This window comes from Carcharhinus amblyrhynchos, chromosome 17 (genome assembly GCF_965287045.1).
Source record: "Carcharhinus amblyrhynchos chromosome 17, sCarAmb.v2.hapA, whole genome shotgun sequence".
Lineage (NCBI taxonomy): Eukaryota > Metazoa > Chordata > Chondrichthyes > Carcharhiniformes > Carcharhinidae > Carcharhinus > Carcharhinus amblyrhynchos.
Genome location: NC_137340.1, coordinates 57,325,438 through 57,353,001, shown reverse-complemented (window position 1 = coordinate 57,353,001; position 27,564 = coordinate 57,325,438). Strand labels below are relative to the sequence as shown.

At 47.5% G+C, this 27,564-nt stretch overlaps 1 protein-coding gene across 1 annotated transcript in view; it reads right to left on the bottom strand.

Annotated features, from left to right (window-relative positions):
* Positions 1–18,419, bottom strand: part of rrp12 (ribosomal RNA processing 12 homolog) — an 81,451-nt gene extending 63,032 nt beyond the window's left edge. The window contains exons 1-4 of the mRNA XM_080206017.1: positions 18,232–18,419; positions 17,585–17,814; positions 17,232–17,315; positions 12,474–12,550 (exon numbers count right to left, since the gene is read on the bottom strand). Of these exons, the coding sequence (XP_080062143.1) occupies positions 12,474–12,550; positions 17,232–17,315; positions 17,585–17,814; positions 18,232–18,370 (530 nt within the window). The 5' untranslated portion in view covers positions 18,371–18,419. The remainder of the gene's footprint in view (positions 1–12,473; positions 12,551–17,231; positions 17,316–17,584; positions 17,815–18,231) is intronic.
* Between the last annotated feature and the right edge of the window lie 9,145 nt (positions 18,420–27,564).

Below are 27,564 nucleotides of genomic sequence, written 5' to 3'. Positions count from 1 at the left end.
CTTTACCAGCATTTCCCCCTTTACCATCATTCTTTGGCTGGGGGGGGGGGGGGGGGGGGGAGGTGGTGGTGGGTTGATAAGGGGACAGTTATGTTGTGGGCGTGGGGCGATATCTGTGACAGCCATCGCTCCTGGGCCGCTTTATCTGCTTTTTGAGGTCCGACAGCAATGTGATAGGGATGTGTTTTTTCAAAATGTTTTCTCACTGTGCATGCACAGTTCAAAGCTCCAATCAGAGCAACAGTGTTTCAGGCGCAATAAGCCCTGGCCACAGCACAATTCAGATTCACAATTTTTTTTTCCGGCTAAGTGCGTACGGTTTTCAAGTCAGATCTGAATCACACCCAGATTCAGCACTTAGAATCAAAATGGTAAAATTGGACCCATTATGTCCAGTTCTGGGCACCACACTTCAGAAAGGATGTAAAGACCTCGCTTACATGTGGCTGACTCTTAACTGCTCTCTGAAATGATTTGGCAAGCCACTCAGTTCAAGGGTAATTAGGGATGGGCAACAAATGCTGACCTTACTATCGCCCACACCCCGCAGAAGAATAAAGAAAATAAATGGCCACAATAACATGAAGTTATTGCAACAATCATTTGTGGCACCTTACAGAATGCCTTTTAAAAATCCATACCCACCTGCCCTGCTAGTTACAACCTCCAGAATGTTCTGAAACAGACTGGTTACAGCACAGGAGGCCATTCAATCCATTGAAACTCTGCCAGCTCTCTTGTGCAGGCAAGTGCGTCCCACTGCACTGACTTTAGACCCACAAATTTTTGTTTTCAGAAAACGATACAATTCTTTTTGAAAGCCACAATTAAATCTGTCTCCACCACATTATTGGGAAGAGGATCCCAGCTCCAAACAACTTACTGTGTGGAGGAGTCTTTTCTTACATCACCTTTAGCCCTTTTGTCTAAAACATTGTCTCTCCATCTACAATTCCTCCATCAAATCTGCTCTCAATCTTCTCTTTGAAGACATCCCAGATTTTTCCAATTTCTGCCTTGTTGAGGTCCTCACCCTGGAACCATTCTCATGTATGTGTTTTGCACTCTTCTAAATGGCTTCACATCTTTCCTGAAGTGCGGCACCCAGAACTGGACACAATATTCCAGGGTTTTAGACAACTTCAACATTTACTACCTTGCCCTTGTATTCTTATGCCCCTATTAATGAAGCCTAGAATAGTGTATGCTTTATTAACTAACCTCTTGACCTTTCCTGCCACCTTCAATCACCTATGTACATATACACCTAGATCCCTTTGCTCCTGTACTCTTTTGGAATTGTATCTTTTATATTATTTCTCCAGTTCTTCCTACAAAATGAATCGCTTCACACTTTACTGCAAGTTTGAAATTGTGCCCTGTACACCCGAGTCTAGCTCATTCATAAAGATCAAGAAAACTTTAACTTTCCAAATATTGGAACCTTTATAGGTCAAATAGTTCAGATGGGACACTTTTTGTACAGTGTATGCAAGAGACTTTCCTGACACAGTATGTGGATAAGCCGACAAGAGGTGGGGCCACATTGGACTTGGTACTGGGTAATGAACTGGGCCAAGTGTTAGATTTGTTTGTGGGAGAGCACCTTGGAGATAGTGACCACAATTTGGTGTCCTTCATTATTGCAATGGAGAGGTATAGGGTCACACAGCAGGCAAGGTTTATAATTGGAGCAGGGGTAATTATGATGTGATTAGGCTAGAAATAGGGAGCATAAGATGGGAACAGAAACTGTCAGGTATGGACACAAACAAAAAGTGGAGCTTGTTCAAAGAACAAATACTGTGTGTCCTTGATAGGTATGTCCCTGTCAGGCAGGGAGGAAATGGCCGAGTGAGGGAACCATGGTTCACAAAGGTGGTTGAATGTCTTGTCAAGAGGGAAAAGGAAGCGTATGTAAGGTTGAAAAAACAAGGTTCAGTTGGGTCGCTTGAGGGTTACAAGATAGCTAGGAATGAGTAAAGGAAGGGCATTAGGAGAGCTGGGGGGGCATGAGAAGTCCTTGGCGGGTCGGATAAAGAAAAATCCCAAGGCTTTTTATTCTTATGTGAGAAATAAAAGAATAATAGGGTGAGGTTAGGGCCAGTCAAGGATAGTAGAGGGAAATTGTGAAGAGATAGTTGAGGCGTTAAATGAATACTTTTCTTCAGTGTTCACTAAGGAGAGAGGCCATGTTTTTGAGGATGAGAGTGTGATATAGGCTGATAGGATGGAGAGAGATGTTCTGAGGGAGATGTATTAACAATTTTGAAAACCCTGAGGGTTGATAAGTCCCCTGGGCCAGATGGGATACATTCTAGGATACTTTGGGAGGCAAGGGATGAGACTGCGGAGCCTTTAGCTTTGATCTTTGGGTCCTCTCTGTCCACTGGAATTGTGCCAGAGGACTGGAGAGTGGCGAATGTTGTTCCTCTCTTCAAGAAAGGAAATAGGAACGACCCTGGTAATTATAGGCCAGTTAGTCTTACTTCGGTGGTCAGTAAGTTAATGGAAAGGGTCCTGAGAGATAAGATTTATGACCATTTGGAATGATGCAGTTTAATCCGGGATAGTCAGCACGGTTTTGTGAAGGGTAAGTCCTGCCTCACAAATTTGATTGAATTCTTTGAGGAGGTAACTAACTATGTAGATGAAGGTAGAGCAGTTGATGTTGTATATACATGGATTTTAGTAAGGCATTTGATAAGGTTCCCCATGGTAGGCTCATGAAGAAGGTAAGGAGGTGTGGGATAGAAGGAAATTTGGCCGATTGGATAAGTAACTGGCTGTCTCATCGAAGACAGAGGGTGGGTGGCACGGTAGCACAGAGGTTAGCACTGTTGCTTAACAGCTCCAGGGTACCAGGTTCGATTCCCGGCTCAGGTCACTGTCTGTGTGGAGTTTGCACATTCTCCTTGTGTCTGCATGGGTTTCCTCCAGGTACTCCAGTTTCCTCCCACAGTCCAAAGATGTGCGGGTTAGGTTGATTGGCCACGCTAAGAAATTGTCCCTTAGTGTCCAGGGATGCGCAGGTTAGAAGGATTAGTGGGTAAAATATGTAGGGATATGGGGGTAGGGCCTGGGTGGGACTGTGTATTGTGTAGACTCGATGGGCCAAAGGGCCTCTTTTTCTACTGTAGGGTTCTATGGTGGTGGAGGGAAAACGTTCAGACTGGAGGGCAGTTACCAACGGTGTACCACAGAGGTCAGTGCTGGATCCTCTGCTATTTGTGATTTTTATCAATGACTTAGAAGAGGGTCTGAAGGGTGGGTTAGTAAATTTGCTGATGACATCAAGATTGGTGGAGTAGTGGATGAGGTAGAGGGCTCTTGGAGGCTGCAAAGAGACATTGATAGGATGCAGAGCTGGGCCGAAAAGTGGCAGATGGAGTTTAACCCTGATAAGTGCGAGGTGACTCATTTTGGTAGGACAAACTTGAATGCAGATCACAGGGTCAACGGATGGGTTCCAAGGAATGTGGAGGAACAGAGAGATCTTGGGGCTCATATATAAGATCTCTGAAGGTTGCCACTCAAGTGGATAGGTCCGTGAAGAAGGCTTATAGTGTGTTAACGTTTATCAACAAGGGGTTTGAGTTTAAGAGCCGTGGGGTTATGCTGCAACTATACAGGACCTTGGTGAGACCACATTTGGAATATTGTGTGCAGTTCTGGTCACCTCACTATAAGGAGGATGTGGAAGCATTGGAGAGAATGCAGAGATTTACCAGGATGCTGCCTGGTTTGGAGGGTAGGTCTTATGAGGAAAGGTTGAGGGAGCTGGGGCTTTTCTCTTTAGAGCGGAGAAGGATGAGAGACAACTTAATAGAAGTTTATAAGATGATGAGAAGTATTGATAAGAGTGGACATGCAGAGACTATTTCATCAGGTGGATGTAGCTGTTACTAGGGGCATTACTGTAAGGTTCATGGTGGGAGATGTCCGAGGTAGATTCTTTACTCAGAGTGTGGTTGGGGTGTGGAACGCACTGCCTGCTGTGATAGTGGAGTCGGACACTTTAGGAACTTTCAAGTGGTTATTGGATAGGCACATGGAGCACACCAGAATTATAGGGAGTGGGATAGCTTGATCTTGGGTTTGAACATAGCTCGGCACAACATCGAGGGCTGAAGGGCCTGTACTGTGCTGTACTATTCTATGTTCTAAAAGCAGTGGTCCCAATATCAAACTCTGGGGAACCAGACTACATACATACTCTTCCGGTCCAAAAACCAGCTATTTAAGTACTCGCTTTCCTTTCACTCAGGCGACTTTATATCCATGCTACCAGTGCTTCCTACTGCATGGGATGCTGACCATCTTGTTAAGTGGCACTTTATCAAAGTGGAATTCCATACACACAGCACTGTATTGCCCTCACCATTGTCCAGTACGGTGGCACAGTGGTTAGCACTGCTGGCTCACAACACCTGGGATCCGGGTTCTATTCCCAGCTTCCATCACTGTCTGTGTGGCGTATGCATATTCTCCGTGTGGGTCTCCTTCGGGCGCTCTGATTTCTTCCCACAGCCTAAAAGATGTGCTGGTTAGGGTGCATTGGCCATGCTAAATTCTCCCTCAGTGTACCTGGACAGGCGCCAGAGTGTGGCAACTAGGGGATTTTCACAGTAACTTCATTGCAGTGTTAATGTAAGCCTACTCATGACACTAAATAAACTTTAAACTTCAATCTTCCCTGTTAGCTTATCAAAAATGTGATCAAGTTAAACATGATTTGTCTTTTAGAAATCTGCGAGTGGCCTTCCTTAATTGGTCCACAGTATCTAAGAGATGGTTAACTTTGTCCTAGATCATTGTTTCTCTGAAAGCTTTTCTATCACCAAAGTTAAACAGACTGACTAACAGCAAATGACACAACGTACGAAGTTCAGTGTAAATTATCTGGATCTTCTTCAGCGATCACTCGCTAACAAGTATGATTGTCGACCTCAGAAATTCCACGTCACTGATAATGGGTCCTTGCGTGGCTGATGACCCTAACCCTACAACCATTTCTCTGACTGCACACTGACTTGTTTCTGAGCGCAGGTCCTTATTCCTGTCCACCCCGTCCTTTGTTTGGAGAGGTGTGTAATGTTTGCAATTTTACTGCTCTTTGGAAGATTGTAGCCAGTGCTTCTGCAGTTTCTTCCCTCTGTACCTTCAGATGATCTAAACCAGGCTTGTTGATTTATCAGCTGGAAGTACAGCCAGCCTTTCTAATAATTCGGACGAAGGAGCACAATATCAAGGGTAGGGCTCTTAGCAGTGTTGAGGAGCAGGAGGACTTTGGGGTCCGGGTCCATAGGACTCTTAAATTGGCCTTGCAGGTGGAGGATGTGGTCAAGAAGGCGTATGGTGTACTGGCCTTCATTAATCGAGGGATTGAGTTTAGGAGTCGGGAGGTAATGCTGCAACTTTATAAGACCCTTGTCAGACCCCACTTAGAGTACTGTGCGCAGTTCTGGTTGCCTCACTACAAGAAGGATGCGAAAGCTATTGAGAGAGTGCAGAGGAGATTTACAAGGATGTTGCCTGGATTGGGAGGCATGCCTTATGAGGATAGGTTGAGGGAGCTAGGTCTCTTCTCCCTGGAGAGACAAAGATTGAGAGGCGACCTGATAGAGGTGTATAAGATGTTCAGAGGTATAGATAGGGTGGATTCTTGGAGGCTTTTTCCCAGGGCTGAAACAGTCGCTACGAGAGGACACCGGTTTAAGGTGCTGGGGAGCAGGTACAGAGGAGATGTCAGGGGTAAGTTTTTCACTCAGAGGGTGGTGAGTGAGTGGAATCGGCTGCCATCGGTGGTGGTAGAAGCGAACTCGCTGGGGTCTTTTAAGACACAACTGGATGGGGACATGAGATTAAATGGGATTGAGAGTTATAAATAGGCCTGGTAGGTATGGATATCATTGGCGCAACTTGTGGGCCGAAGGGCCTGTTTGTGCTGTAGTGTTCTATGTTCTAATTCCACTCCATCATTCCTTAGCTCAACAACATCTCAAATACTCCCTCCTATAGGGGTGTCAAGTGTTTAGCAAGGATAGGCGGGAGGAAAAAGGGGGGGGGGGGCATAGCTCTGCTGATTAAGGATAGCATCAGGGTGGTAGTAAGGGATGATATAGGAGCCAAAGAGCAGAAAGTGGAATCGTTGTGGGTGGAGATTAGGAACAGCAAAGGGAGGAAGACGCTGGTGGGTGTCGTCTATAGGCCCCCAAATAATGATCTGGAGGTGGGGCGGGCTATTAACGCGCAAATAAATGCAGCGTGCAGGAATGGAACGGTGATAATTATGGGGGATTTCAAGCTACATATTGATTGGTTGACCCACGTTGGACGCGGTGGGCTTGAGGAAGAGTTCTTGGAATGCTGCCGGGATGGTTTCCTTGAACAGCGTGTGTTGGAGCCGACGAGGGAGTGAGCTATCTTGGATCTGGTGTTATGTAATGAGGCAGGTAAAATTAGGGACCTTGTGGTGAAGGATCCTCTTGGGAAGAGTGATCATTGTATGGTGGAGTTTCTGATGCAGATGGAGGAGGAGAAAGTGGGTTCCCGGACCTGCGTCCTTTGTTTGAACAGAGGGGAGTACGATAGGATGAGAGAGGAATTGGCGAATGTTGATTGGGGGAGCACATTGGAAGGTAGGTGTGCTGAGGAACAGTGGAGGATCTTTAAGGAGATCTTTCTTGATGCTCAGCAGAAATTTATTCCGATGGTTAAAAAGGATCATAGGAGGAGAGATAATCAGCCGTGGATAATGAAGGAGGTAAAGGAGAGTATTAAATTAAAAGTGGATGCGTTTAGAGTAGCTAAGAGTAGTGGGCGAGAAGAGGATTGAGAGAGGTTTAAATATCAACAAAGAATGACGAAGAAGTTAATAAAGAAGGGTAGGATAAACTATGAAGCTGGGCTAGCGCTAAATATAAAAAAGAATAGTAAGAGTTTTTATAAATATATAAAAAGGAAGAGGCTGACTAGGGTGAACGTTGGACCCTTAGAGGATGCGAGGGGGGACTTAGTGGTAGGAGATGGGGAAATGGCTGAGGCCTTGAATAACTTTTTTGTTTCGGTCTTCACAGAGGACGACGTGAATAATTTGCCAGGTGTTAGCGATGGAAAGATGGTAGGAGTGGACGGCCTGAATGACATTATTGTTACTAGAGAGGCAGTGCTCGACAGACTGGAGGGACTGATTGTGGACAAGTCCCCAGGACCGGATGGAATGCATCCAAGGGTTCTGAAAGAAATGGCAGAGGTGATAGTGGATGCCTTGAAGATTATTTTCCAAACCTCGCTGGATTCCGGGGAAGTGCCGGAAGATTGAAAAACGGCTAATGTTACACCGTTGTTTAAGAAGGGTGGCAGGCAAAAGGCAGGGAATTATACGCCGGTTAGTTTAACGTCTGTTGTAGGTAAAATGTTAGAATCCGTCATCAAGGAGAAAATAGCGAGGCATCTTGAGAAGAATTGTTTGATAGAGCAGACGCAGCACGGTTTCATTAAGGGGAAGTCGTGTCTGACGAAAGTTCTATGAGGATGTGTCTAGGGCGGTGGATAGAGGAGAGCCACTAGATGTGGTGTTTCTTGATTTTCAGAAGGCATTTGATAAGGTGCCGCACAAGAGGTTATTACAGAAGGTTAGGGGGCATGGAGTTGGGGTAGGGTGTTAGCGTGGATAGGGGATTGGCTGTCAAATAGGAGGCAGAGAGTGGGGGTCAGTGATGAATGGGATGGATAGGATAGAGGTGGAGAGACTCTTTCCACTCAGAAAGGATAGTAGGACTAGGGGGCACAGCCTCAAGATAAAGGGGAGGCGGTTTAGAACGGAGTTGAGGAGGAACTTCTTCACTCAAAGGCTGGTGAATCTCTGGAATTCTCTGCCCGTTGAAGTGGTGGAGGCTGCCTCACTAAATATTTTTAAGACGCGGGTTGATGGGTTTTTGATAAGAGAGGGGATTAAGGGTTATGGGGAGAGGGCGGGGTGTGGAACTGAGCCACTACAAATCAGCCATGATCTTATTGAATGGCGGGGCAGGCTCGAAGGGCTAGATGGCCTACTCCTGCTCCTATTTCTTATGTTCTTATGCTATTCGGATTGGCGGCTGGTGACTAGTGGAGTGCCCCAGGGGTCGGTGCTGGGGCCTCAGCTATTTACCATTTATGTAGATGATCTGGAGGAGGGAACCGAGTGTATGGTGTCGAAATTTGCTGATGACACCAAGATTGGTGGAACGGCAAATTGTGCGGAGGGTGTGGAAAGTCTGCAGAAGGATCTAGATAGGCTGGGCGAATGGGCCAGGAAATGGCAAATGGAATTTAATGTTAGCAAGTGTGAAGTTGTCCACTTTAGTAGGAATAATGGTAGGAAGGACTATTACTTACATGGCGAAAAACTGCAGCATGCAACGGTGCAGAGGGACCTCGGGGTCCTTGTGCAAGAGTCGCAAAAACCCAGCCTGCAGGTGCAGCAGGTGGTTAGGAAGGCGAATGGGATGCTGGCCTTTATAGCGAGGGGGATTGAATATAAAAGTAGGGAGGTCTTGCTGCAACTGTACAGGGCACTGGTGAGGCCGCAGCTGGAGTACTGTGTGCAGTTTTGGTCGCTGCACTTATGCAAGGATATTTTGGCCTTGGAGGGAGTGACAAGGAGGTTTACAAGGCTGATACTGGAGTTGAGGGGGTTAAACTATGAGGAGAGGCTGAATAAACTAGGCTTGTACTCGTTAGAGTTTAGAAGAATGAGGGGAGATCTCACTGAGACATATAAAATGATGAATGGGATGGATAGGATAGAGGTGGAGAGGCTCTTCCCGCTCAGAAAGGACAGTAGGACTAGAGGGCACAGCCTCAAGATAAAGGGGGGGCGGTTTAGAACAGAGTTGAGGAGGAACTTCTTCACTCAAAGGGTGGTGAATCTCTGGAATTCTCTGCCCGTTGAAGTGGTGGAGGCTGCCTCGCTAAATATATTTAAGACGCGGGTAGATAGGTTTTTGATAGGCGAGGGGATTAAGGGTTATGGGGAGAGGGCGGGAATGTGGAACTGAGCTACGACAGATCAGCCATGATCTTACTGAATGGCGGGGCAGGCTCGAAGGGCTAGATGGCCTACTCCTGCTCCTATTTCTTATGTTCTCCTTCATTGTGAATTTGCCAACATGTTCTTCCTTGGTAAAGGCAGATGCAAAGCAAACATTAGTAGCTCACCACCTATCTCCATGTAAAAATCCCCTTTAATGCCCCATTCCACCTTTTCCTAGCCCTTTCCTATTTATATGCCCATAAAATAATTAGAGATTTCTTTTATAATGGCTGTTGGCTGCTTCTCATACTCCCTCTTTGCTTCACAATTTTTTCACTTCCATTTTGAACTTCCTGTCTTCAGCCTGAATCTTACCGGTATTGTGAAGCTGACAGTTGTCAGGTGCAGCCTATCGAATAGATTTGTGCAAATGCCCTGCAACTGTCGAATCACAGCATTTTCCTGACGACTGATGTGAGGCTAACTGCCCTGTTTTCTCTTTCTCCTTTGTTGAATCACAGTGTTACATTTGCTCTCTCAATCCACTGGGACTATTCCAGAATCAAGTCAACCTTGGAAGTTTGCAACTAATGAATCATAGTGTGTAAAAGAGACCCTTCAGCCCATCAAGTCAGCACTGACACATTAGAAACACCTGAATTCCCACCTAATTCCATTTACCAGCACTTGGTACTTTTTAAAGGATGTGAGGCAACCCGCCTCTACCACTGTCCCAGGAAGCGCATTCCAGGCCATCACCAGCCTCTGGGTAAAAAATATTTCCTCTTATCCCCCTAAATCTCCTGCCCCTCACTTTGAACCTGTGTCCCCTTGTGACTGACCCGTCAACTAAGAGGAACAGCTGCTCCTTATCCGTTCTATTCATGCCTCTCATAATTTTGAATATCTTGATCAGGTCGCCCCCTCAGTTTTCTCTGCTCCCATGAAAACAACCCAAGCCTATCCAACCTCACTTCATAACATAAATGTTCCACCCCAGGCAGCATCCTGGTGAATCTCCTCTGCATCCCCTCGAGTGCAATCACATCCTTCCTGTAACGTGGCAATCAGAACTGCATACAGTACTCTCACTGTGGCCTCAGCAAAGTTCTATATAATTCTTACATGACTTCCCTGCTTTTTTAAATCTATGCCTTATTGACCTCCCTACTAACATGCCCCCCATCTTCACAGATCTGTGGACAAATGCACCAATGTCTCCGTTCCACAGAACTTCCTGGCATCCTGCCCTTCATTGAATACTTCCTTGTCAAATTACTTCTTCCAAACTATCAACTCACTTTTTTCATGTTTAAATTCCATCCGCCTCTTATCTGCCCATTTGACCATTCTGTCTATATCATCTTATAGCACAAGACACTCTGCCTTACTGTTAACCACCCGTCTAATCTTTGTGTCATCCACAGATTTACTAATCCAACCCCACCCATAGTCATCAGTTATTTATATAAATGATTAATAATAAGGGGCCCAGCACAGATCCCTGTGGTACACCACTGGACACTGGCTTCTAGTCACAAAGCAGCCTTCTGTTATCACCCTCTGTCTCCTACAACTGAGCCAATTTTGAAACCATTTTATCAAATTACCCTGTATCTCATGTGTATTTACCTTCTTTACAAATCTCCCATGTGGGACCTCGTCAAAGGCTTTGCTGAAATCCATATAAACTACATCAGAGATTGAGGGGGTGACCTGATAGAAATCTACAAGACTATGACAGGCATGGACACAGTGGATAGTCAGAAGCTTTTTCCCAGGGTGGGAGTCAATTACTAGGGGGCACAGGTTTAAGATGCAAGGGGCAAGGTTCAAAGGGGATGTATGAGGCAGATTTTTTACACGGAAAGTGGTGGGTACCTGGAACTCGTTAAGAAGTCTCACAACACCAGGTTAAAGTCCAACAGGTTTATTTGGTAGCAGAAGCCACCAGCTTTCGGGCTTCTGACCCTTCGTCAGGTGAGTGGAGCGTTCTGTTCACAAACAGGGGGATGTAAAGACACACATTCAGTTTACAGAATACTGATTAGAATGCACGTTTTTACAGTTAATCAAGTCTTAAAGATGCAGACAACGTGAGTGGAGATTGCATTAAGCACAGGTTAAAGAGATGTGTATTGTCTCCAGACAGGACAGTTAGTGAGATGTTGCAAGCCCAGGCAAGTTGTGGGGGTTACAAATACACGAACCCAAGATCCCGGTTGAGACCGTCCTCATGTGTGCGGAACTTGGCTATCAGTCTTTGCTCAGTGACTCTGCACTGTCGTGTGTCGTGAAGGCTGCCTTGGAGAATGCTTACCGAAGATCAGAGGCCAAATGCCTGTGACCACTGAAGTGTTCACCAACAGATGATTGTTGAGCAATGTTCATTCATCCGTTGTCATAGTGTCTGCATGGTCTCCCCAATGTACCATGCCTCGGGACATCCTTTCCTTCAGCCTCTTCTCCAAGGCGGCCTTCATGACACACGACAGCACAGAGTCGCTGAGCAGAAACTGATAGCCAAGTTCCGCACACAAGGACGGCATCAACCGGGATCTTGGGTTCACGTCACGCTATTTGTAACCCCCACAAACTTCCCTGGGCTTGCAACATCTCACTAACTGTCCTGTCTGGAGACAATACACATCTCTTTAACCAATGCTTAATGCTCTCTCCACTCACATTGTCTGCACCTTTAAGACTTGATTAGCTGTAAAGACTCACATTCTAATCAGTATTCTGTAAACTGAGTGTGTGTCTTTATATGCCCTGTTTGTAACCAGAACTCCCACTCACCTGATGAAGCGTCAGAGGCCTGAAAGCTAGTGGTATTTGCTACCAAATAAACCTGTTGGACTTTAACCTGGTGTTGAGAGACTTCTTACTGTGTGTACCCCAGTCCAACGCCGGCAGCTCTACATTATTGAACTCGTTGCCAGGGGAGGTAATGGAAGCAGATACAATAGTGACTTTTAAGAGGTGTCTGGGAAAATACAAATGAATAGGATGGGAATAGAGGGATATGGTCCCCAGAAGGGTAGGGAGTTTTAGTTCAGTCGGGCAACATGGTCGGTGCAGACTTGGAGGACTGAAGGGTCTCTGTTCCTGTACTGTAATTTTCTTTGTTCTTTGATTGCATTCAGTATTTTTGCTGCTCAGCTGTTTTAGTAAAAAGTCTGACAACACCAGGTTTTAGTCCAACCGATTTCCAATCGGTCGGACTAAAACCTGGTGTTGTCAGACTTTTTACTGTGTTTACGCCAGTCCAACATCATTCCCACATCACAGCTGTTTTAGAACATGGCTATCAGGTCCATTTGATTTGTCAACTTTAACTCCCATTAATTTCTTCAATACTTTTTCTAATTAGCTTAAAATTCCTTTTTCTCTTAGTCGGACTAATGGCACCTTATTCACCAATGCCCCAGAATTCGGCAATATTTGGACTTACCGTTTCATTACCAAATTCAGCAGGTAGGCAACGGCTGCAATGGACTCCTCGGATTCCACCGCTTCCATTGTGGTCATCTGACAGAGAGACGCAGACATGTATTAGTCAGGTTAGTGGCTCTCACAGTCGTCACATTCACTCCCTCCTATCCTATCCTGCCACATTTAATTACAACCTATTTATTCTTGAGGATCTTTACCTGGTCTGTGCCTTCCATAACTTTAAAGCTTTCACACCCCATCTTTCTTCATCGAGCATGTTCCTGTGGGACTAAGACAACTGCTACCACATGTAACTTCAGAAATTCCAATGACTAACTGTACTTCTGACTGGCAAATAAACAATGGCTAACAGATTGTCATTGGGTTTGTAATCTCAACCATCATCCACAGCAAACAAGTAAACTTTAGCCTTTTGTGTTAAATAAATAAAGCTTTGTCTTTGCAGATTGCACGCACAGTACGTGCAGTAAAATTAGTGCCTAGCCAGCAATGTCTTCACTGTATTGTCACGTGAGTGGCAGGCAATTCCTCCTGGACAAGACTGGGGCATGGACAGTTGGCTGCTGGATATAATACCTTGTTCCCATTTACAATCTACAGTCCAAAAAACAGCCCACTCAGCGACCCTAACCACTCAGAGATCAGCCCTAAACAATATCCTCACTTACCCCCACTTCAGCCAGGAAAAAGGTGAGAAATTGACAGAAAGACTGTCCGTAGATCATAGAATCCACAGTGCAGAATGAGGCCACTTGGCCCATCAAGCCTGCACCGACAATAAGAACATAAGAAATAGGAGCAGGAGTAGGCCATCTGGCCCTTCGAGCCTGCCCCGCCATTCAATAAGATCATGGCTGATCTGTCGTGGCTCAGTTCCACCTTCCCGCCCTCTCCCCATAACCCTTAATCCCCTCTCTTATCAAGAACCCATCAACCCGCTTCTTAAAAATATTTAGCAAGGCAGCCTCCACCACTTCAACGGGCAGAGAATTCCAGAGATTCACCACCCTTTGAGTGAAGAAGTTCCTCCTCAACTCCGTTCTAAAACGCCCCCCCTTTATCTTGAGGCTGTGCCCCCTAGTCCTACTGTCTTTTTTGAGCGGGAAGAGTCTCTCCACCTCTATCCTATCCATCCCATTCATCATCTTATACGTCTCAATGAGATCTCCCCTCATTCTTCTAAACTCTAACGAGTACAAGCCTAGTTTATTCAGCCTCTCCTCATAGCTCAACCCCCTCAACTCCGGTATCAGCCTAGTAAACCTCCTCTGCACTCCCTCCAAGGCCAAAATATCCTTGCGCAGGTGCGGCGCCCAAAACTGCACACAGTACTCCAGCTGCGGCCTCACCAATGCCCTATACAGCTGCAGCAAGACCTCCCTACTTTTATATTCAATCCCCCTCGCTATGAAGGCCAGCATCCCATTCGCCTTCCTGACCACCTGCTGCACCTGCAGGCTGGGTTTTTGCGACTCATGCACAAGGACCCCGAGGTCCCTCTGCACCGTCGCCTGCTGCAGTTTTTCGCCACGTAAGTAACAGTCCTTCCTACCATTCTTCCTACCAAAGTGGACCACCTCACACTTGCCAACATTAAATTCCATTTGCCATTTCCTGGCCCATTCGCCCAGCCTATCTAGATCCTTCTGCAGACTCTCCACACCCTCCGCACAATTTGCCTTTCCCCCAATCTTGGTGTCATCAGCAAATTTCGACACCCTACACTCGGTTCCCTCCTCCAGATCATCTATATAAATGGTAAATAGCTGAGGCCCCAGCACCGACCGCTGGGGCACCCCACTAGTCACCAACCGCCAATCCGAATAGCACCCATTGACCCCCACTCTCTGCCTCCTATTTGACAACCAATCCTCTATCCACGCTAACACCCTACCCCCAACTCCATGTCCTCTGACCTTCTGCAGTAACCTCTAGATAAGTTTTTGACAGACAAGGGTATTAAGGGTTATGGGGAGAAAGCGGGAAAGTGGAACTGATCCACTTCAGATCAGCCATGATCTTATTGAATGGCGGGGCAGGCTCGAAGGGCTAGATGGCCGACTCCTGCTCCTATTTCTGATGTTCTTAAATCCCACCTAGGTACGGGAAATTGATACTAAAATTGGTAGAGTTGCAGATAGTGATGAAGATTATCAGAGGTTACAGTAGGATATAGTTTGGCTGGAGAATTGGGCAGAGAAATGGCAGATCGAATTTAATCCGGACAAATGCGAGGTGATGCATTTTGGTTGATCCAATTCAGGTGGGAGCTATAAAATAAATGACAGAACCAGCAGGAGCACAGACACACAGAGATCTTGGAGTACAAGTTCAGATGACCTTCCACTAACTCAGCCTTCTATCATCACCCTCTGCCTCCTACGACTGAACCAAATTTGAATCCATTTTTTCAAATTACCCTGTATCCCAACGTGAATTTACCTTCTTTACAAGTCTCCCATGTGGGACTTTGTCAAAAGCCTGTCACAGGCCTACAGGCCTAAGAAGTGGCAGCACAGGTGGAAAAGACGGTAAAGAAAGCAGATGGCATGCTTGCCTTCATCAGATGGGGCATCGAGTATAAAGGTTGGCAAATTATGTTACTGTTACATAAAACGTTGGTTAGGCTACATTTGGAATGTGTGTCCAATTCACCACACTACCAGAAGGAGGGAGTGCAGAAAAGGTTTACCAGGATGTTGCCTGGTATGGAGAGTAGTCACTATGAGGAGAGATTGAATAAACTGGGATTGATCTCCCTGGAAAGATGCAGACTGAGGGGCGATCTGATAGAAGTTTATAAAATTATGAGGGGTATGGGTAGGGTGAACAGCTGAAGCTTTTTCCCCAGGGTAGAAATGGCGATTACATGGGCACATAAGTTTAAGGTAAGGTAGGCAAGGTTCAGTGGAGATGTGTGGAGGAAGGTTTTTATACAGAGAGTGGTTGAATGCATTGCCAAGTGATGTGGCTGAGACAAATACATTAGCAACATTTAAGATTTATCTTGATAGGCACATGAACAGATGGAGAATAGAGGGATACAGATGGTTGGTCTAGATAAGACAATGTGATCAGTGCAGGCTTGGTGAACCAAAGGGCCTGTTCCTGGGCTATACTGTCCTTTGTACCATCCTATCCCCATAACCCCATATATTTACCGTCCTGGTCCCCTGATATTAAGGGGCAATTTAGCATGGCCAATCAACCTAAGGCACACATCTTTGGAATGTGGGAGGAAACAGGAACACCTGGAGGAAACCAACACAGACACGGGGAGAATGTGCAAACTCCACATAGTTATCCAAGTCCGGAATCGAACACAGGTCCTTGGCGCTGTGAGGCAGCAGTGCTAACCACCAAGCCATAATTAGATAGGGTGGACAGTGAGAGCCTTTTTCCTCGGATGGTGATGGCTAACATGAGGGGACTTAGCTTTAAATTGAGGGGTGATAAATATAGGACAAATGTCAGAGGTAGGTTCTTTACTCAGTGGGTAGTAAGGGTGTGGAATGCCCTGTCTGCAGCAGTTGTGGACTCGCCAACTTTAAGGGCACTCATAGAACATAGAACATTACAGTGCAGTACAGGCCCTTTGGCCCTCGATGTTGCGCCAACCAGTGGAACCAATCTAATGACCCTCTAACCTAAACTATTCCAATGTTATCCATATGCCTACCCACTGACCATTTGAACGCCCTTAAAGTTGGCGAGTCCACAACTGCTGCAGGCAGGGCATTCCACGCCCTTACTACCCTCTGAGTAAAGAACCTACCTCTGACATCCGTCCTATAATTACCACCCCTTAACTTAAAGCTATGTCCCCTCGTGTTAGCCATCACCATCCGAGGTAAAAGGCTCTCACTGTCCACCCTATCTAACCCTCTGATCATCTTGTATGCCTCAATTAGATCACCTCGTAACCTTCTTTTCTCTAACGAAAATAACTTCAAGTTCCTCAGCCTTTCCTCATAAGACCTTCCCACCATACCAGGCAACATCCTGGTAAACCTCCTCTGCACCCTTTCCAATGCTTCCACATCTTTCTTATAATGCGGCGGCCAGAACCGTACACAATACTCCAAATGCGGCCGCACCAGAGTTTTGTACAGTTGCAACATGACCTCACGGCTCCGAAATTCAATCCCTCTACCAATAAAAGCTACGCCTTCTTAACAACCTGGGTGCCAACTTTCAGGGATCTATGCACATGTACCCCGAGATCTCTCTGCTCATCGACACTACCAAGAGTCCTTCCATTAGCCCTATATTCTGTACTCCTGTTACTCATGCCAAAGTGAATCACCTCACACTTTTCCGTATTAAACTCCATTTGCCACCTCTCAACCCAGCTCTGCAGCTTACCTATGTCCTTCTGCAAACTGTAACAACCATCCTCAATGTCTATAACTCCTCCGACTTTGGTGTCGTCAGCAAATTTACTAATCCATCCTTCTACACCCTCATCTAGGTCATTTATAAAGACAAACAGCAGTGGCCCCAAAACAGATCCCTGAGGCACACCACTTGTAACTGAACTCCAGGTTGAATATTTCCCATCAACCACCACCCTCTGTCTTCTATCAGCTAGCCAAATGGTCAGTGGATAGGCATATGGATAATATTGGAATAGTTTAGGTTAGAGGGTCACTAGATTGGTTCCACTGGTCGGCGCAACACCGAGGGCCAAAGGCCCTGTACTACGCTGTAATGTTCTATAACTGTGCCACTGCGCTGCCAAGTGGTAAAAACTTACCAAAGCTGCAAAATATTCTGTCTCTGTCTCGTTTCCACCTTGAGAGCGAATCACCTCAGTAACAGCAGCCAACACGGCACAGATCTGGGAAACAAGCACACAATGAGCAAATTAGGTCAGCAAAATGGCTGGTTAACAGTGGAATACAACGTGCAGTGTGTGTGTGAATGGGCTGAGAGTTTGCTTGGGGTCATCTCCCCGTGTTACAGTGTGAATGCCAACAGCTGTCAGGCTCTGTGGTAAAGGCCCAGAAATGAATATCTCCACACTTGTTGCCCAGCTTCACAGATGAAGATCTGCAGACACAGAATGAGCAGAATTCCGGGCCTTGGGAAATTCTACTCTTTGCTCACCTCTTTGTGTGTGGCTGAGTTGGATTCCCAGAAACGTTGAACTCGGCTAAATGTCAGATTGCTACAGTCAGACAGGCCACTCAGGAAGGTGGCAGAGGTTTTCTCTGTGAGACCATCTTCCTCACACACAGATGGACCTTGTGATGAAGTCTCCCTTGGACCAAATGATAAACTGTTGGACTGGAGTTCATTGTGCAGTTTCAGTACATCTACCGTCAGATCATTCTTTCCTAGAGGAAACATAGAATTCAGAGGTTAATGACAAATTTACTGAGGAAAAAAGTGACCATCTCCCCGCGCAGCTTCACACTGAGTCAAACAGCGAGAGGTCAGTAGTTTCCACACCATCTCTCACACTGAGTTCAGTCTCTCCACAACCCAGAAAATCAATTACACCGCCTCCCGGTAACTCAATCCATCAGCAGCTGCTGCATTCCTCACAAAGACTCAGCACAGAGAGGCCTGTGGGACAGAGAGTCAGCACCCACAGGACACCGGCTTCTCCTCCTCCTCGGCCGGTGCTGGCGGCCGCTCGGTCAGGGAAGCCTCACTGGGCCACAGCCCCAAGGCTGCACACGTGCGCTCAGAGCCTCGGCTTTTCCTGCCACCTGGGGCCGGGCTGCAAGCTCCGGGACCCGGACTCTCACCGGCAGCTCTGCTGAAGAAGCGGCTCCGCGCGGCCTCCCGGAAGCGGTGGGTCTCCGGGTTGGATTCGCTGCTCTGTCCCTTCCTCCATCGCTTCAGCTTCGACTTCACTCCGGAGCGCAGACGCCCGCTCCGCACCATCCTGACCCCACCAGACCCTGGCTTCTACTGAGGCCCAGGCTGCAGGCAGAGACACACTGCTCCCTGCGGCCTGGAGCGGGACTGCAGTCACACTGCTCCCTGTGGCCCGGAGCGGGAGTGCAATCACACTGCTCCCTGTGGCCCGGAGCGGCAGTGCAGTCACACTGCTCCCTGTGGCCCGGAGCCGGAGTGCAATCACACTGCTCCCTGTGGCCCGGAGCGGGAGTGCAGTCACACTGCTCCCTGTGGCTCGGAGCGGGAGTGCAGTCACTCTGCTCCCTGTGGCCCGGAGCGGGGCTGCAGCGGGAGTGCAGTCACTCTGCTCCCTGTGGCCCGGAGCGGGGCTGCAGCGGGAGTGCAGTCACTCTGCTCCCTGTGGCCCGGAGCGGGGCTGCAGTAACTCTGCTCCCTGTGGCCCGGAGCGGGGCTGCAGTCACACTGCTCCCTGTGGCCCGGAGCGGGAGTGCAGTCACACTGCTCCCTGTGGCCCGGAGCGGGAGTGCAGTCACACTGCTCCCTGTGGCCCGGAGCGGGAGTGCAGTCACACTGCTCCCTGTGGCCCGGAGCGGGAGTGCAGTCACACTGCTCCCTGTGGCCCGGAGCGGGAGTGCAGTCACTCTGCTCCCTGTGGCCCGGAGCGGGAGTACAGTCACACTGCTCCCTGTGGCCCGGAGCGGGAGTGCAGTCACACTGCTCCCTGTGGCCCGGAGCGGGAGTGCAGTCACACTGCTCCCTGTGGCCCGGAGCGGGAGTGCAGTCACTCTGCTCCCTGTGGCCCGGAGCGGGAGTGCAATCACACTGCTCCCTGTGGCTCGGAGCGGGAGTGCAGTCACACTGCTCCCTGTGGCCCGGAGCGGGAGTGCAGTCACACTGCTCCCTGTGGGCCGGAGCGGGAGTGCAGTCACACTGCTCCCTGTGGCCCGGAGCGGGAGTGCAGTCACACTGCTCCCTGTGGCCCGGAGCGGGAGTGCAGTCACACTGCTCCCTGTGGCCCGGAGCGGGAGTGCAATCACACTGCTCCCTGTGGCTCGGAGCGGGAGTGCAGTCACACTGCTCCCTGTGGCCCGGAGCGGGAGTGCAGTCACACTGCTCCCTGTGGGCCGGAGCGGGAGTGCAGTCACACTGCTCCCTGTGGCCCGGAGCGGGAGTGCAGTCACACTGCTCCCTGTGGCCCGGAGCGGGAGTGCAGTCACACTGCTCCCTGTGGGCCGGAGCGGGAGTGCAGTCACACTGCTCCCTGTGGCCCGGAGCGGGAGTGCAGTCACACTGCTCCCTGTGGCCCGGAGCGGGAGTGCAGTCACACTGCTCCCTGTGGCCCGGAGCGGGAGTGCAGTCACACTGCTCCCTGTGGGCCGGAGCGGGAGTGCAGTCACACTGCTCCCTGTGGGCCGGAGCGGGAGTGCAGTCACACTGCTCCCTGTGGCCCGGAGCGGGAGTGCAGTCACACTGCTCCCTGTGGGCCGGAGCGGGAGTGCAGTCACACTGCTCCCTGTGGGCCGGAGCGGGAGTGCAGTCACACTGCTCCCTGTGGCCCGGAGCGGGAGTGCAGTCACACTGCTCCCTGTGGCCCGGAGCGGGAGTGCAGTCACACTGCTCCCTGTGGCCCGGAGCGGGAGTGCAGTCACACTGCTCCCTGTGGGCCGGAGCGGGAGTGCAGTCACACTGCTCCCTGTGGGCCGGAGCGGGAGTGCAGTCACACTGCTCCCTGTGGCCCGGAGCGGGAGTGCAGTCACACTGCTCCCTGTGGCCCGGAGCGGGAGTGCAGTCACACTGCTCCCTGTGGCCCGGAGCGGGAGTGCAATCACACTGCTCCCTGTGGCTCGGAGCGGGAGTGCAGTCACACTGCTCCCTGTGGCCCGGAGCGGGAGTGCAGTCACACTGCTCCCTGTGGCCCGGAGCGGGAGTGCAGTCACACTGCTCCCTGTGGGCCGGAGCGGGAGTGCAGTCACACTGCTCCCTGTGGCCCGGAGCGGGAGTGCAGTCACACTGCTCCCTGTGGCCCGGAGCGGGAGTGCAGTCACACTGCTCCCTGTGGCCCGGAGCGGGAGTGCAGTCACACTGCTCCCTGTGGCCCGGAGCGGGAGTGCAGTCACACTGCTCCCTGTGGGCCGGAGCGGGAGTGCAGTCACACTGCTCCCTGTGGCCCGGAGCGGGAGTGCAGTCACACTGCTCCCTGTGGGCCGGAGCGGGAGTGCAGTCACACTGCTCCCTGTGGGCCGGAGCGGGAGTGCAGTCACACTGCTCCCTGTGGCCCGGAGCGGGAGTGCAGTCACACTGCTCCCTGTGGCCCGGAGCGGGAGTGCAGTCACACTGCTCCCTGTGGCCCGGAGCGGGAGTGCAGTCACACTGCTCCCTGTGGGCCGGAGCGGGAGTGCAGTCACACTGCTCCCTGTGGCCCGGAGCGGGAGTGCAGTCACACTGCTCCCTGTGGGCCGGAGCGGGAGTGCAGTCACTCTGCTCCCTGTGGGCCGGAGCGGGAGTGCAGTCACACTGCTCCCTGTGGCCCGGAGCGGGAGTGCAGTCACACTGCTCCCTGTGGGCCGGAGCGGGAGTGCAGTCACTCTGCTCCCTGTGGCCGGAGCGGGAGTGCAGTCACACTGCTCCCTGTGGGCCCGGAGCGGGAGTGCAGTCACACTGCTCCCTGTGGCCCGGAGCGGGAGTGCAGTCACACTGCTCCCTGTGGGCCGGAGCGGGAGTGCAGTCACACTGCTCCCTGTGGGCCGGAGCGGGAGTGCAGTCACACTGCTCCCTGTGGCCCGGAGCGGGAGTGCACTCAGATCGCTAACTAATTGATTGCTAACTGATTTAACAGGGGTAGAGATATCATTCTGCAAAATAGAAAAACAGATTACCATTGGAATGGAAGCAGATTAAGGAATGATGCAGTACAGAGGGATCTGGCTGTCTCAGGACATGAATCAAAAAGCCTGTGTATGTGCAGTAATAAAAAGGGGACTTGGAATGTTGGCCGTTTCATAAATATCATTTTCCAGGGTGTTAGAGCCGCTGGGTAGGGCAGCACTTATTGCCCATCCCTAACTGCCCCTTGGGGGGGTGGTGGTGAGCTGCATTCCTGAATGGTTGGAGAGACGTAGGTACACCCTCAGTGCTGTTAGGGAGGGAGTTCCAGGATTTTGACCCGGCGACAAGTCAGGATGGTGAGTGATTTGGAGGGGAATTTGCGGGTGGCGGTATTCCCAGGTATCTGCTGTCCTTGTTTGTTGAGATGGAAGTGGTTGTGGGTTTGGAAGGTGCTGTCTAAGGATCTTTGGTGAATTGCTGCAGTGAATCTTGTAGATATTACAGACTGCTGCTACTGAGTGTTGGTGGTGAAGGGAGTCGATGTTTATGGAAGGGGTGCCAATCAAGTGGGCTACTTTGTTCTGAATGGTGTCGAGCTGCTTGAGTGTTATTAGAGCTGCACCCATCCAGGCAAATGAAGAGTATTCCTTCACATTGCTGAGTTGTAGCTTGTAGATGGTGGATAGGTTTTGGGGAGTCAGGAGGTGAATTAGTTGCCAGAGTATTCCTAGCCTATGACCTGCTCTTGTAGACACTGTGTTAAACTGGCAAGTCCAGTTTAGTTTCTGTTCAATGGTAACCTTCAGGATATTAACAGTGGGGGATTCAGAGATGATAATGCACTGACTGTCTAGGGGTGATAGTTAGATTCTCACTTGTTGGAGATGGGCATTGCCTGGCATTTATGTGGTGTAAATGTTACTTGTCACTTGTCAGTTCAAGCCTGGATTTCATGTCTACCTGCATTTCTGACCTTATGATGGAAGGGAAGTAATTGATGAAGCAGCTGAAGATGGCTGGAGCTGAGATGATTGACTTCAAACAACTTGAGCCATCTTCCTTTGTGCCAAATATGGCTCCAATCAGCAGAGAGTTTCTGGTGGGTCCAGAAAATCCCAACATGTATTTAGAACATAGAACACTACAGCACAAACAGGCCCTTCGGTCCACGCGTTGCGCCGATCACATCAACACCTACCAATCTATAGACCTATCTATAACCCCCAATCCCATTAAACCCCATATACTCATCCAGAAGTCTTTTAAAAGACCCCAGCGAGTTCGCCTCCACCACCACTGACGGCAGCCGATTCCATTCACTCACCACCCTCTGAGTGAAAAACTTACCCCTAACATCACTTCTGTACTTTCCTCCCCGCACCTTAAATCTGTGTCCTCTCGTAGCGACCATTTCAACCCTGGGAAATAGCCTCTGAGAGTCCACCCTATCTATTCCTCTCAACATTTTATAAACTTCTATCAGGTCGCCTCTCAACCTTCGTCTCTCCAGGGAAAAGAGTCCCAGCTCCCTCAACCTAACTTCATAAGGCATGCCTCCCAGTCCAGGCAACATCCTTGTAAATCTCCTCTGTACCCTCTCAATAGCTTTTACGTCTTTCCTATAGTGAGGCGACCAGAACTGCGCACAGTACTTCAAATGAGGCCTGACAAGGGTCTTATAAAGTTGCAGCATTTCTGGTGGCAGCCATTTTAATTCTCACACTGAAACCTCTGTCCTCAGCCTGCTGCAAGGTTCCAGTGAAGCTCAGTGCAAGTGTGAGGAACAACTCCTCATCTTTTGGAGAGGAACTTTACAGCCTTCGAGACTTCTCTGCCACTGCCAGCACCATTTTGTCCCCTTTCCTTTGCCTTTGTCAATCTAAACAGACTGGGAATGGAGGGATACAAACTCATAGTCTAGTTGGAAGCATGAGCAGTGCAGGCTTGGAGGGCCGAAGGGCCTGTTTCCCGTGCTGTATTGTTCTTTGTTCTAAACCCTATTTTGGCTTTTGGACATCAACTGTTCATTATTCTAATATTCACACCTCCCCTACACCAATGCTTTGTTTTTGTTCTTGTTCCATTCCTTCTCCATTAGCTTGGCCCATTTTCTTTTGTCATTTAACATCCCCAGGCTTCTACCGTATCATAGATCTTATCTTATAGATAGGGTGGATTCTCAGAGACTATTCCCCAGGGCTGAAATGGTCGCTACGAGAGGACACAGGTTTAAGGTGCAGGGGAGCAGGTACAGAGGAGATGTCAGGGGTAAGTTTTTCACTCAGAGGGTGGTGGGTGAGTGGAATCGGCTGCTGTTGGTGGTGGTGGAGAAGAACTCGCTGGAATGAGTATATGAGATCTAATGGGATTGGGAGTTACAGATAGTTCTATGGCTTGGTAGGTAGGGATATGATTGGTGCAACTTGTGGGCCGAAGGGCCTGTTTGTGCTGTAATGTTCTATGTTCTATCTTCCCTTTTGTTTTTTACAACCTTCCCTATGTCAGCTGAAACTTTGTTCTGTTTCCAAACAGTGTTTGGGATGAGAATAGAAAGATGTTTGATGACTATTGCAGACATGATGGGCCGAAGGGCCTCTTGGGTGTTGTAAAACTCGGACTCGTCACAAGCTACCAGATGTTGTGAGTTTTTCTGTTTTTATTTCAGATTTCCAGCATTTACAGTAATTAGGTTTTGATCAGAAAATGATTTGTTCGGTAGGAGGAATGAAAGGAGACAAAATAAAATGAAAAATACAATTCTAAAGTGGGTGTTGCTGCAGAGGAAAATGCAAAATCTGTGTACAGATTCTGGAAGATGGCAGATCATGTTGAGAGAATGGTCAATAAGGTGTACAAAATCTTTGCTTTATAAATAGAAAAAAGAATACAAAGACTAGGGTGTTATTGTGAACCTTCATTGGTTCAGCAACAACTGGAGTATTGCATCCAATTCTCAATGCCACACTTTAGGAATGATATGCAAACATTAGAGAGAGTGCAGAGAATATTCATGAGATTGGCTCCAGGATTAAAGTCTTCAATTACATATTTGGATGGGAGAAACTGGGACTGTTCTCCCAAAGATGGAGAAAATATCTGATAAAGATGTTCAAAATCATGAGTGGTTTAGAGAGAGTAGATAGAGAGAAACTATTCTGTTGGCACAAAGGTTGAGAATGAAGGAAAATGTTTTTTACAGAACAAATGGTAAGAATGAACCGAGAGCATGGTGGAGGCAGAATTATCTGTGACTTTCAAAAGAAAATTGGATAATTATCACAATAGGAAAAAAAACTAACACGACTATGGAGAAAGAAGGGGGACTGGGACGAGTGAGCTGCTCTTACAGAGAATATATGATGGTTTTAAATGGCTTTCTCGTGTGCTGTAATTGTTCCATGATTCAGTGATATTAGGGAACAGCCAGGCTGCCCAATTCCCAGAAGGACCCTTGTGCAAGCTGCCACAACAGTTTGCAATTTGTATGAGGAAGTATCTGAAGTCAGGATAAATAAATTTCAAACCACTTTGAAGGTTTTAAATATTCAATTTAATAATTTATTAAAATAAAGAAAAAAATCACTTAAAGGCACAGGATTGTCTTTACACAGTTAACAGTACTCATACAAACATTTCCTAAAATATCTTAGCTTGTACAAACTCAGAATTAAATCCCATTTTGTGACAACTGTCCTCATTGATTTTAATCTATAAAAAAATCCATTAATATTATCACACAATGCACTCCTGCTATAGGGAATCTTACACTGGCTTTTCCTGTTCTTTTATTCCAAACTGTGAAGACACAGTTTTCTCAAAAACCTCGCAGATAAAAGCACATTTCTCTGGGGGTGCCATCAACTGTTTTTCACAGATCTGTCTCCTGCACACACTGATTCATCAAGATTTCATACCTTCTACCCTAACAGTCTTCAATTTCTCTTTAGAGATGTTTCTTTTCTTTGATCTTCCACTCAATTGTCTCTATGGTCCATTAGAAAATCCTCGTCCTAGAATTTTCCGATCTTTCATGTTACTTTATGGCTACAAAAAGTAAACTAACTGCTCTGTATTATCCATTTACAATCTCCCAATTCTATATGTTCGTTTTGAAATACAAGTTCACCCTTAAATTACTTCCCTTAATTGCCTAATGAAAATTCCTATTCCCGTGGCCCCAGCACTCCACCTTAACTCTGTTCATTTCCATTTCAACCACTTACTTTTGTACTTACCCCATATTCAATTTTGATTTATTATTGTCACATGTATTTGTATACAGTGAAAAGTATTGTTACTTGCGCACGATACAGATAACCATTCATATAGAATGCAGAATGTAGTGTTACAGTCATAGCTAAGGTCGGGAGAAAGATCAACTTAATGTGAGGTAGGTCCATTCAAAAGTCTGACAGCAGCAGGGAAGAAGTTGTTCTTGAATCAGTTGGTACGCAACCTCAGACTTTTGTATCTTTTTCCCAATGGAAGAAGGTGGAAGAGAGAATGTCCGGGGTGCGTGGGATCCTTAATTATGCTGGTTGCTTTGCCGAGGCAGTGGGAAGTGTAGACAGAGTCAGTGGATGGGAGGTTGGTTTGTGTGATGGATTGGGCTACATTCACCACCCTTCTGTAGTTCCTTGTGGTCTTGGGCAGAGCAGGAGCCCAGACCAAACTGTGATACAACGAGAAAGAATGCTTTCTATGGAGCATCTGTAAAAGTTGGTGAGAGTTGTTAGTCTTCAATATTCCATATTCTCATTGTGACTCTTGCAATTTGTCTTCAGTCACATGCATACTCACAACAATCCTGTTTTACAGGATCTGACAGTGATATTGGAAAAGATATTGAGAAATCTCATTTTCCTCACAATAACCATTCATCAGGTAACCTGAAACTAATTAAAAATTTAACTTTGAATTGAAATACAGAAATACAAATTAAGCTTAAATTTAACTTTATTTCTAATGCACACAAATGTAAATGTCAGTTGTTTAAACTGGTTTTCTAGAGCAGTATATTGAGGAACCAACTAAGGAAAAGTCTATTTTAGATCTAGTATTAGGCAATGAGTAAGGAGTAATGAATAATCTGTTGTAAAAGAACCTTTCTGGAAAAGTACCATAGGATGGCACAGTGGCACAGCTGCCTTACAGCGCCAGGGACCTGGGTTCAATTCCAGTCTTGGGTGACTGTCTGTGTGCATTTGCATATTCTCTGTCTGTGTGGGTTTCCTCCGATTCCACCCACACTTCAAAAGATGTGCAGGTTAGGTGGATTGGACATGCTAAATTGCCCCTTAGTGTTAGTGGGTTGAGCAGGGTAAATACATGAGGTTATGGGGATAGGGCTTGGGTGGGATTGTTGTCAGTAAGTACTTGATTGGCCGAATATCCTCCTTCTACACCGTCGGGATTCTAATATGAAGGAATTTAATATTCACTTTGAAAGTGACAAAGTTCAATCTGAAACCAGGGCATTCAATCTAAAAAAAAGAAATTGTGAAGCTAAGAGAAGTAACTTGATTGTGGTGGATTTGGAAAACACATTAAAAGGTCTAAGTGAACAGGCAACATTTAATGTAATTAATACATGGGTTTATAACAAATATACATTATTTCAAAGCAAAAACTCAACAGGAAAAGTGAATCAATCATGGCTAACAAAAATGAAAGATTGTATAATAATGGGGGGGCTTATGACACTGCCAAAAAGGAGTAAATTTGTGGATTGGGATTATGTTAAAATTCAGCAAAGTACGACCGAGAAACTATTAGAGGGAGATTAACACTAAATGTTAATATAGAACATAGAACATTACAGCGCAGTACAGGCCCTTCGGCCCTCGATGTTGCATTGACCTGTGAAACCAATCTAAAGCCCATCTAATCTATACTATTCCAATATCATCCATATGTTTATCCAATGGCAATTTAAATGCCCTTAATGTTGGCGAGTCCACAACTGCTGCAGGCAGGGCATTCCAAGCCTTTACTATTCTCTGAGTAAAGAACCTACCTCTGACATCTGTCCTTTATCTATCACCCCTCAATTTAAAGCTATGTCCCCTCGTGTTAGCCATCCTTATCTGAGGAAAAAGGCTCTCACTGTCCGCCCTATCTAATCCTCTGGTCATCTTATATGCCTCAATTAAGTCACCTCGTAACCTTCTTCTCTCTAATGAAAATAACCTCAAGTCCCTCAGCCTTTCCTCATAAGACCTTCCCACCATACCAGGCAACATTCTGGTAAACCTCCTCTGCACCCTTTCCAATGCCTCCACATCTTTCTTATAATGCGGCGACCAGAACTGTACGCAATACTCCAAGTGCGGCCGTTAACTAGCAAGAAACATAAACATGGATGGCAAAAGCTCCTATAGGTTTCTATAGAA